The sequence below is a fragment of the Rhipicephalus sanguineus genome, chromosome 11 (assembly GCF_013339695.2).
Source record: "Rhipicephalus sanguineus isolate Rsan-2018 chromosome 11, BIME_Rsan_1.4, whole genome shotgun sequence".
NCBI lineage: Eukaryota > Metazoa > Arthropoda > Arachnida > Ixodida > Ixodidae > Rhipicephalus > Rhipicephalus sanguineus.
In genome coordinates this window covers 36909351-36921650 of record NC_051186.1, presented here as the reverse complement: position 1 = coordinate 36921650, position 12300 = coordinate 36909351, and the positions used below count along the sequence as shown (strand labels likewise).

General features: G+C 50.9%; 1 protein-coding gene across 1 annotated transcript in view; it reads left to right on the top strand.

Annotated features, from left to right (window-relative positions):
• Nucleotides 1–12300, top strand: part of LOC119374528 (protein Smaug homolog 1) — a gene marked incomplete in the record, with an annotated part of 61123 nt that overhangs the window by 12258 nt on the left and 36565 nt on the right. Inside the window, 2 exon segments of the mRNA XM_037644665.2 lie at nt 10233–10615; nt 11833–11987. Of these exon segments, the coding sequence (XP_037500593.1) occupies nt 10233–10615; nt 11833–11987 (538 nt within the window).

Here is a 12300-nt window from a genome sequence, read left to right as displayed (position 1 = left end):
TAGACGGACTTCTAACCCATAAACTGGTGAAGAACCCGTTCTGGGAGAAGAGCATATTACAAACGAGAATATTGGCTTGTATTACGCAGTGTTGTTGCTGGCTGGATTGTATGTGCCGCTGTGGGAAAGAAGATGAGGACAAGCACGCGACGAAGGCGACGAGGTCAGGGATCGGACCAGCCTGACGTTCTGCTGTACCGCGACTTACAGGTTTCTGTTGCAGTATAACGCGACAGCATTGATCTTCAACCCCCCCCCCCCTCCTCGGCCCCTCCCGTTTCCTAAAAAGGGAAATAAAGTTCATTCATTCATTCCCTATCATATTGAAGCATAATTGTGATGTTCACGCTCGACGGATCGCATCCCGGCTACGGCGGCCGCATTTCCGTTGGGGGCGAAAATGATTGAGGCTCATGTACTTAGATTTAGGTACACGTTAACAGGTCCAAATTTCCGGAGCCCTCCACTACGGCGTCCCTCGTAATCATGTCGTTTTTTTTTTTCTTCCTGAGGTTAAACCCCAATAAATATTATTGCGATGTTCACGACGTTGTACTTCTCAACGAAAAGTTGGCCAGTCTAAACGGACAGTCTTCTCGAACTGTAATCGGTCGCCAGCGGCGGCAACTTTGCCCGCTTGTCTTCCGAAGGGCCGGCGCCTTGGTGTGCCGCTCTCTCTCTCCTCCTTCGGTCACCATTGTCCTTCCCTTTCGCTTGGAACGCCCCCTCCTGTCTACACTGTACTCCTGTCGAAGAACGGGCCTTGGCGCGAAGAAGACAGTGGCCGCCGCTGTGGCGGCCTACCTTGCGAGCGGCCGGTGCACCGGTCTGCGACGACGCGGCCTCAGGAAGGAAGGAAGGAAGAGAAAGAGAGCCCGATTGTTGTGTGGCCGGAAGAGGAGAAAACGAAAGAAACCAAAGCGCGGGAAACCGGACCTGCTGGCTTTCTCGCGCGCACGATCTCTTTCTTTCTTTCTTTCGTTCGTTCGGTTTCCAGTCGATTCAGGGCGCGACACACTGCCTTCGTTATGTCTTCACCTGAAGCCAGCTTATGCGCACCACGGAGGTCATGCGTGTAGCGCAGAGCTTCGTACGAAGATTACTATAGTCCACGGGTCTCAAACTCGCGGACCTCTCGCTAGCGGCCCGGACCGCACATGACTGCCTTCGTCCCGTATTTCTTTTATTATTAATAAGTATATAAGCTACACAGGCATGACTGGTCTAAAGCATTTTTTTTTCGGGAGACACTCCCTGCGGTCACCATGTGTTGTTACATAACCGAGAAAACAACAATTTTATATTTCAGAATCGGCGTCCACATTTTATTCGTTTTGGAGATCGGTGTCGATATGTTGTTGCAACCCTGACGCGTAACCCCTACGGAAATTATCCATATATGAGATATGGGAAAGGACTTCTTTCAAATGGCAACGTTAGCTGACATTTTGTTCAAACTTCTCTCCCCTGTTCCTCACTCTTTCCCGCTCCTTCCTTCCTTCATTGTCTCGGCCCTCGCGGGACTAAATTTAGTGAGTGCGGCCCGCTAGCTAAGGTGAGTTTGAGACTCCTGCTATAGTCGGTTACAACCTAAGAGAAAAAACAAAAAGGTCATCTCCGCCCACAGCCATCACTGCCCCTTCCAAAGAGAATCTGCATAATTGCTCCATCCAATTGCACTTACTCATTATTGTGACTTCAAGCACTTCTCCAGCGTTTCAAACATTTGACTTTCCCATACGGACACGCGTTTGTGTCGTGGGTTTGAGGTCGGAAACGTGAGCGTCCTGGTACGTTTCTTCGGTGATTCTGACATCGCTGCTAAGCCAAACGTGATGTTTTAGGCAGTAACGACGAACCTGTAACTCTTATTTTGCGTAGTATTTACAGTAGCCGAGAAAAAGTACTTCCGGTTCGAGCGGAAACCAGCCAGTACGACTGTATTTCACAGGTGAAGGGCGGCAGTCGTGCCGCGGTTCTCTCTATGGTGAAGCTCACATTTTTTTTTTTTTTAGGGAACTCGTCCGTAGCATTCATTCAGCTGTTGCGCAAGAGCGTAATACGACTTGTGCCTGCGGGTCTTTGATTGAAGACTTCTTGTAGCGCTATAGCCTATTAATGCGTTATGTGTTTGCCTTGGGAGTGGCTAGGTGACGCGTTTTCGTATCCTAAAGAGCGTGATAGCGCAATTTCCGCTCGTCGTCACATGTGGGAGAGTCACGTGACGTATGACGTCATTGTCAGAGCGGCACGTAGCTGTCGACTCCGGTTTCGGCAGAACGCGAAGTCACTGGCACCACAGTGCACACGGGCCAACCATTGGCACTGGCAAAATAGCGATGCTTATGCAACGCCGGGCAGAACCTTTTCCTTTTGTTCGAATTATGTCGGTGGTATAACGTCATAGTGACGCTTCTGCTCAGGTCACGTGACTCGAGCATGTGACCGCCACCGGAAGTATAGATGGCTTGCATGTGACGTCATGGAAGCAGCTTCTGAAAGGAACTGGGACTCCACGGTGGCGGCTTTGATGATAAACAAGTTGCGTCTATGTGAGAACGTCGCGGCAGGAACGTCTCTGTGCGTGAATAATGAAAGAACCTGCATGTGATGTTTTGTTAACATAAATGTGACATCGGAAACGTCGCGTCCCCACATGCTGCAGTGCTCCAACACGGCGTTTTCAGTGACGTCAGTGCAAGCCATAAATAGCTATTGCGCTCTCTTAGTGGCAGTTTGCGTGCTTGGCTATGGTTCGAAATTCGGTGTCATCTCTGTGTCGTGTGCAAAACATCCCACTGGTCTTTCACAGAGTGCAAGGGCTCACATTTTTTTGTCGCGTCTTTTTTTTTCTTTTCTTTGAGCTTCGAAACGTTCTTCTCGTAAAAAAGAGGCAGGACGAGACAATGCTTCAATTCACACACAACCGGATCCATATAATACAATCCGAGCATCGCGCCTTAATGCAATTTATCATCCCCTATTGATACAGGCTGCATCGTGGTTTTTTTTTTTCTTTTGTTTTTTGAAACGCGCCCCTTGCATCCGTTATGCGCTTTCTCGCTCGCACTGGCAAGACAGCTAAAGCTGTTTGGGCTGGCCGGCTCGTCGAAGTGTATAGTGGTAGTCCTTGGCGGCGTGCTTGGCGGCGCCACCTTGACGCGTCCGACGTCGCGTCCGACGTCGTCCGTGCGCCGGCGGGTATCTGTTCTTCTCCTTGCTTCCAGCACACGTATAATCCTGCTGCTCTTTTACCACTGAGCGTAGCAGCGAATGAAAAAAAGAAAAGAAAAGCGGCGCTCTCACTCTCTCTCGCTCGCCATCTTTGTTTTCTCTCTCTCTCTCCCCCCTCCGCTCGTTTCCTGCGCGCCTCGACGAGGCTGCGGGCCGATCTTATAATACGCGGCTATGGTAATTAAGAATGCAAGACTGGCTGCCTGCCTATGGGGCTCGCTTGTTCGCTATGCGCCGAGGTCGCGGGCGCGTCTCGTGGCGCGCGCGAGCGAGCTGCTTTCGTATATAGCGAACCGGTCAGCTGCCAGACGGCCTGTGCCACGCACGCAACCAGTCAGTCCCGTTCACGTGGCGTTTTGTTCCGTTGGACCGTCGGCCGGCTAGGCTTGTTCGTTCGTTTGTGTGCGCTTGCCGCTGCTGCTGCGTGTTGCGGCAAGCAACGGCTCGGCTCGACCTCCGTGGCGCGTTTTCTCGGAAAGCGGCCGACTGCGATCGCTGCCGCCAGTGGCGCGGTTGAACCCGGATGCAGCGAATTGTTTATACCGAGTGCGCGAAGTCCGCCAAACCCCACTGTTTGAATGTTGCTTGGTTGGTTGCATTTATGGGGTTTAAAGGGACACTAAATTGAATCAGTCAATTAGTTAAGATTGTAAAGCGCACTCTGAGAACTATATTGTCGTTTACTTCACCATCATAAGTTTATTACTAGAGGAGAAAATCGGGGTCAAAGTTTCATTTTTAAATTTCGCGCCGAAATCTCCGCCCATGACGTCACAGATTACTTTGGCTCACCGAGATTTCCTGAAACTTGGCATTAAGTCTATGGCCCCCTCAAGGGACGATGTACTTCCATTTTTTACCGATTAGGAATTACATAGGCCCTTGTAGACGCCGTCAAAATCTATAAGCCACGGCGATTGGTGCGGGAAACTCGAGGTGGTGTCGCCACCCGCATTTTCTTTATTGCGCGTTTTCTCGCTCACCAGACGTCTTCTCGCAGCAAGCGTTGTGATTTTGGTACTTCGAAAGAGTAATTTACTGATACGAGGACAATCGTTTTCTTCTTTAGTGTCTCTTTAATGTTAGCTAACCGCCATTTGAAATAAGGTCTTTCTAATATCTCATATATGGGTCGTTTATGAGGGGGATTTGGCGTCAGGGTTCGAGAAACATATCAGTACTGAGCTCCCGAATGTCTAAAATCTGGACGCCGATCTGCAAAGCGACCGCCGTCGCCAAGTCCTTCTCGCGCTGAGAAACACGGCAGCTATGGGCCACTAAGAAGTCGGCTTTTGCGCCGAGAACATTCAGTGAGAAACCAGGCCGTTGGCCTTGCCTTCCAAGTTCCTTTCTGGTGCGGACGGCTGGCCATTGCGGGTGAAAGGCTCGTGAACATATTTATTAACAATATGGAAAAAAATATATATATGACATGTGCGCAACGGGCCACTGGCGAAAGATGCACTGTCCGCGTGTTTGAGACCTATGCGGTCCTCATCCTTTCCGGCCAATGCACCGCGGGGATGGTGATGATGATAACGACGTCCGCACCGGCGGCGACCCAGGCGTGGCCGCTTTTATAGCCGGTCACCCCGTCGTCTCCCCCCCCCCACTTCGTCGTGACCGCGGCGCTCGACCGAATTTCCCCGCTCTGTCTGCGAGGTCGGTTTCACCGCGTTCCGCTGCCGCCGCCGCCGCGGTCGGCGTGCTCGCTCGCTGGCTCACTTTCCTCGCCGTAAAAGAGAAAGCGGACGGGGAAGTGGCCTCTTCCGAGGTGGAAGAGGCCACTCCGTTCGGTGGCCTGCTTCCTCACCACCAGTCGTCGTCTTCTTCCTCGTTGCCGCTGCCGTTGCTCTGGCGAGCGCGCGCTCGAGCAGCTCCGCGTCAGCGGACCGAGGCGCTCGCTAGCTCTCCGCTGCGGCGGCGTTGCGTCGTGGCGCGCGGGTGATGGCGTGCGTAGCAGTCGTGCTTACACATCGATGGGCTCTGTGAGCGTCCCCTTTGTAACGGGGCGGTGATCTGTGAGCGTAAGCTCAAAGCTTAATTTGGCTTTGTGCCTTGCTTACCTAACCTAAATGAGTACCGACGCAAAGTTTTGAAGGCGGCATACTTTTGAGATGACATACTGTGAGGCGACATACTTGTGTGGGCACATGCGGGTCTTCTACAAGTTATCAACGGCTAGTGTAGCCGAAATCGATTTTAAAGGGACACTGAAGAGAAACAATGAATCGGTTTAGATTGATAAATTGTACATTGAGAACAATAATGTAGTTAATTTCACCATTGTAGGTGTATTCATAAAGGATAAAATGAAGTTCAATGTTTCATTTTTAAGTTTCGCGCCAAAATCTGCACGTGTGACGTCACGGATTTCAAAGTGTACTTATCATATTTTGGCACCATTGGCTCCACAAAATTTCCCCAAACTTGGTATGTTAACTCTGTGGCCCCCTCGGAGGTCCTTCATTTTTACCATTTAGGAACTACGTAGTCCCTAGTAGGCGCCGTCAAAACATGTGACGTCACGGCGAACGGCGTCCCTCATAATCATATCGTGGTGTTGGGACGGTAAACCCCATTATTATACTGTGCTCTGCACGATGCATCGCGCGGTGACGCTGTAAACGTCCTCTTCTTCATCGTCGTCTTCACATCTTCTGCTTCGCTCCCAAAACGCATGCGCCGATTTCTCCGGCGCGGGGTGCAATAACTCTGATTGGCGAGACGACGAGTACAGAGAGAGAGAGAGAGAGAAAATGAAGATAGAGAAATAGATAAGGTAAAAAATTTCTTCCCGAGGCGAGATTCAAACCCGCGTGCACACCATCCGAAGGCGAGCGTCTTAAACACTCGGCTACCCAGGCACGCCAGCAGAGCATAGCATAGCCTTGTATAGTACAGTATGGCAAGGGAGTGAGAAAGGGAAATGAGGGAGGGGAGGACATGTGAGGAAAGGAGGATGGGAGAGTAAAACGTACCATAGAAAGAAAGAGAAAGAGAGAACGAAAGGCAGAAAGAAAAAGATGGAGAAAGATATAGAGAGCGAGAGAAAGAGATAGAAACAGGAAGCGAGAAATACAGAGATAGAAGTAAGTAATGGAAGATAGAGAAAGAAAGATAGAAAGTCCGAGAAAGACAAAGAAAGAGGGAGAGAGAGATGGAGGTGGGTGTGAGGAGGAGGGGAACGCCACCAGCTCCGCTGCTCAGCCTTCGCACCACTAGTACGGAGCTGCCATACTTTTTTTCTTTTCGTTTTTTTTTAGGAAGATCGATTTAATTGTAGTAGACAAGGCATTAGGTCGACTTCAAAAAAATTTTTTTTCGAGCTTTGTGGCGCTCGGCTGCGAATGTCGCGGGATCGAATCCCGGCCGCGGCGGCTGCATTTTAGATGGAGGCGAAAATGTTTGAGGTCCGTGTACTTAGATTTAGGTGCACGTTAAAGAACCCCAGATGGTCGAAATTTCCGGAGCCCTCCGCTACGGCGTCTCTCATAATCATATCGTGGTTTTGGGACGTTAAACCCCAGATATTATTATTAGTATTATTAGATCACTGCTCCGTTATCAAGGGGACGCTCATAGCATCCATCCATCCATACACACATGACCCCGTCATCAACGCTGCACCATGCAGCGGCTTTGAATGGGGCGCGGAAGGGGAGGGAGGGGAGGGTGGTACGTCTAACGTCATCGTTGACGTTATTTGGTCTCCCGAAACAATGATTACGCGTGTGCGCACAGCAGTAAATTATACGCCATTACGCACCGAGGTTGCGTCACTGAGTGAACCCTTGCACTCACCCTTCAGTACGCCGTCGTTCCGGTGTGCGGCCGTGCCGTTGTTGACGGAAACGACGAGAGGGGGGGTATACCATTACGTGCCGGGCCGGGGCATATACTATTCTCCCCGTCACGCCTCTCTTTCTAATGTGGGGCAGCGAGGCGCGCTCCAGCGCCTTCGTGGCTGGCTTTCAAGAGCCGTTCGGCGTGTTCGCATAGTCAGCGCCTCTAGAATTTCTGGGTGGCGTTGGCACAGTACGCAGGGTTCGGGGGGGGGGGGGGGTAACACTGCAGCTCCCCCCCCCCCCCCCCGCCCTTGTCTTTCTTAGTCCTCCTAGTCGAGTCTGAAGAAAGACAAGCTTCGCAATGGATGCAAAAATGAAAAACATACGCTGCTGTGCGTCTCACAACGGCCCGCCTTTGGTCCCATACTTTTACGGGGGCAAAGGTATGGAGTGAACAGCTCTTGGAACGCAACATCAGACGCCGCTCGGCCTCCATTATCGTCCAAAATCTGCATGGCCGTAACCCTGCGCTTTAATTAAACAGTAATGGTACAGGTACGTACTACTGATTAAAGGTACGGGGCAGACGTGGCGCCTCCCGTTCGGTGATTGGGGGGTGTCGCCATTTTGTTTGTTAGCTTTAAGGTGGCCACCCTTAGTTTGAACTTACCATGCTAAGTGCTATAACTGCAGATTCGGCTTGCCGTCTTGACTGAATGAACGAAAGCAGGGGAACTTAAGGGCTCGTTTTTCTTCGTTAGACGTAGCTTAGGTTGGCGGGAGCTAATTAATGTACGTCGTAACTAAGGTGAGCACGCCTGTGTAACTAGGCCGCTGAGTTATCGGAACAGTATAGCCGAAGAGTAGCCGGTATGTTAATACGGGCGCAAGGCTCCGAAAATATAGGTGTATCTGTTCAACGCGGGGTGTAGCCGCGAACTCGATATCCTTGCTGTAGAGGCCGTCTAACGTCCGGCGGTGACGTCATACGAAGCGCGCGCATGTTGCGTCGGTTTTCTTTATTTGAAGTGCGGTCCACGCGGGCGAGCCTGTGAGGCTGCTCGCCCTGAATATAACGTTGTGCGGCAGTGTGTCGTTCTTCGTCGCTCTCTCTCTCGCTCTGGCTAGCCGTCTCGACGCGCCATGTAGTTTGGCTGGACGCGTGTCTTGACTGTTCTTTTTCTTCCTTATATATATATATATATTTTCCTTTCTAACGGAGCGCGGTGGCAGGGCAAGGACGTCGGCTTGAAGGAAGGCCTTGACGGCCGCGGCAAGCCGACGCCGTTGGCACTCGGGAGAGCTTTTATATGCGGCAGCGTATCTAAGCGTACCCACCCACCTGCGATCTGTGACCGGTGGCATAGGCATGCGCACAAGGGGGAGGGGGGGAGGCCCCCCCTTAATCACCTAAGGGGGGCGCCCCAAGTCTGCCTCATGCCTTTACTCAGCGGACCTGCCCCATCATTGTTTAATGCGCAGGGTTGTGGCCACGTAATTTTCTGACAATAATGGCCCAGATGTTGCATTCCAAGAACTATGTACTCTTCACTTTTATCCCTGGAAAGCCGGGGACCAAAGGCAGGGCGTTAATTGTGAGCAGCGCACCCATACCTTTTCATTTTTGCATCCATTGCGAAGCTTTTTTACCTTCGGATACGACTAACGGGGTGGGTGGGGGAAAGGGTGCTGAGTGAAACGCCCCCCCTTCCCCCTCCCCCTAATGGAAGAACCCTGCGAACGTCTATGACCGGTGGTGATCCTGATCTACTGTGTTTACTCGCTTACTGCCGGCATTTGACTAGCGTTGGCCTAATGATGACTAATTTCGGCTAGGGTTGGCTGAATGGTAGCTAAAGTTATGTAAATGACGGCCAGTGCCGGCGTAATGATTGCCAATGGATTGGCTGAGTAATGGCTAGCACTGGCTGATGTTAGCGAAATAATGGCTAATTTCGGCTAGGGTTGGCCAACATTGGCGTAAGGATGACCACGACTGGCTTGTTGGCTAGTAATGGCCATTGTTGGCTGAATGATGACTAATTTCGGCTAGGGTGGGCTAAATGGTAGCTAAAGTTGGGTAAGCGACGTCCGGTACTGGTCAAATGATGGTAAAGTAATTGGCTAAATAATGGTTAGCGCTGGCTAAATTTGGAGAATTAACCGCTTATTCTTTCGCTTGGCTAATGTTGGCTTAAAAATGGCTGTCGTTGGCTTACTGTTGGCTAGTGTTAGTTAAATGATGGTAAATACTGGTCAATGTCGTTTATCCTCTCTTATAGCATAAATATTGTCTTGACTAAATCGCAATCAAAATATAATATAGATGCTGTTGCAACAACATGCAACAACCTGAGTTGGTTTCACCTGAATTGTCTCTTTGTATTTGTCGGTTTGTCTTTTGCTGAGGCTAAAGTTGAACGCATATTTTCAAAGAGGCTCCACCGCACGTCCGTCCCTCGCGTGATTTCTTAGAACGGAGGCGGCACTTGTTAAATACTAAATGGGAAGCACTCTGTTGCCAGCTATACGGACGTTAATTATCATCAGAACGCGTCCAAATACCCTATCTTATCCGTTCTGCTTCTCCACATAACATCGAAGTAGTGCGGAGAAGTTGCCTTGCGGTTTAAGGTTGGCTTTCTCTCATTGCTTAGGCTCCACATAACATCGAAGTAGTGCGGAGAAGTTGCCTTGCGGTTTAAGGTTGGCTTTTTCTCGTTGCTTAGGCGTCCAGTGGTCGATCGCGATACGCGGCTCGGAAATGAAAAGATTATTTACACTTACAAAGGTGCAGCTTTGTTATACCTAGTAATGGCAGACGACATGAATGAATTCACATGGCAGTGGACATTGTGCTACTTGATAAGCAAAGCTCCAGTGCGTGGCAAATTGGACACGGACAGCGGCGCTGAAACCAAAGCTTCTGAGTGGGCATTCATCAGGATGTCCTGACTGCGGCCAGAGGTTATAATTTCGTCTCCCGCTTTGCTCCACAGGTGGGAGTTTGTATTTCAATAGTGGGTCACTACTGTACACAGAGACGAAGGCTCACCTATGAAGTTGGGTGCTGCGAATCCGCCGTTCGAATTTGGTGTTACAGCTATCGCTTTCAGGAAGAATGGCGGGCATTTTGCATTTTGTGACCTTGGTGCCTCTTTGCCTGTGTGATGCCTCTAGGTGTGACCTTGATCCCTTGACTGTTTGCAGGACCGGGCGGGGCGGCCCCGGCGGGCGCCGCGATGGCGGGCGGCGGCGGCATGAAGTCCAGCCTGGTCTTCAGGGACCAGGTGGCGGCCATGGGCTCGTGGTTCGAGCTGTGGAACCCGTGCGAGCAGACGGTGGGGCTGTACTCTCTGCTGCGTCGGCTGGGGCCGACCCAGGCGCGCTTCCTGGCGCTCGTGCTCGACCGGTCGCTGGCCGACTGCGCCGAGCTGCGCCAGCGGGAACGGCACGCCAACGACCCGGCCTACATCGAGCGGCTGGCTCGCGAGCCGCGCGACCAGGCGCTGGGCCAGCTGCTGGGCCTGCTGCCCCTGCTCGCACCGGGGAACCAGGCGGCCAAGGCGGCCTACCTCAGCCTCATACCGCAGGTGTGTGCCCCATGCCTCGTCGTCGTCCAACAAAGACGGGTTAAAGGAGTAATGAAACGAAAATTTTAGTTTCGCGTGACCGGAAAACTACGCTGCGCCGAGCGCGTGCGACGCAATAACTCTGCCGGCGCTCTCTCTCTTTTGTCCTCTTCTTTATCTTGAGATTGACTATAAATAAAGACAGTTTGCTCTTGGTGACGTACATTCGAGAAATGAGAATAGTTATAGTAGACATTCTTGTATCTCCTAGTAATTTGGTAGGTCATAAGGCCTGTGACGAGCGCATCCATTGAGGTTGATGCGATAGATGTGCAGTGTAGGCGTTTTTCCTTCTGAAGAAAACAAGACAGAAGCACTGAACAGAGAGGACCTTGCTAATTAAGACCATGCTAGTTAGGATCGCGGTAATGAAAGGCATACTAATTAAGACTGTTAAATAGAAGCTTGCTAATTGTGACTGGTCTAATTAAGAATCTGCTAATAAGTCCTTGCTGATTAGTACCGTCGTAATTAACATGATGCTGCTGTAAGCATTACTATCAACTGCTCGTGTGGTCACAGCATTTATATAATTTCTCTTTAGAAAGGATGCGTACGATGTCACGCCTCGTGAATGTTCATCCGCAGGGAAGTATTCCAGCGCCGCAGTGACGCACCATGCTTGTGGTGGTTGTGGTAAATGGCATTGTCCTTGCAGAAGGGTACACGTGCCTCTCGATACCTTCATTCGCTGCAGCCACGGCAATGTCCTTTTTAAGCAATGCTTCTGTGAGTTACAGATCTTGGTGGCAGCGGCGGCATAATATTTGAAAACAACCTGTTGCCAGTGAGCATGCAGAAATGCGGCTGTACACAAATAGGCCCTTGAAGGTGTGCCAGTCACATGCGTAATCGTATGCACCGCTTTCCAATAAGTAATGTCCTCTCGATTGTCGGCTTGTTAGCTAACAGCTGTTTCCGATACGGAAGCTTATCTTTTATCCAACAGAGGTGTCGCCTTGCTAAGCACGTGTTTGAAGGTCCAATTCCTGGCATGGAGGAAGGAAGAAGCTAGGTGGGAGCATTGTGCGATGCAATAGAAAGAAGGAAAGAAAAATGTGGACCAGGCACGCGAAGCTTCGTTTGCCCCCATTTTCTCGATAGGGGAAAAGGCTCCCAATTTTCTTCTTGTTTTGCAATGTCTCTTGTTGTTCATTGGGGTTCACTGGTACGCCCAGGTGCTGGCGCATGCCTTGGACTGCCGGCCACTGGTGGAGGGAGCGCGCCAGCTGCTCTCCTACTCGCTCATCCACCCGGCCATCAACTCTCGAGATGACCGCCGCCTGCTCACCCTCTGGCTCAGGCACCTCGAGGAGCGTATCTCTTCCTCCAGGTAAGGTATTAGCTGCTTTTGGTAGTTTGGATCAACTGTGGTTGTATCACCAATTTGACTGCTGTCACTGTCATGACCACACATCTGTAACTGGTGAAAAACATCAACACGCGTAGACTCCATGAATGCGCTGTTTTAACGGCGGAGCTGTTTGAGCTTTTCGTTCTGCCGCTTCGTATGACCAGAAAACTAAGCTGGGCCTAGCGCGTGTGATGCAGTAACTCGACCAGCATGCGCTCCCTTCATCCTCTGCATCTTAGGATTGACTATGAATACAATTTGCTCTTGGCGACGTACCTTCGAGGAATCAGGT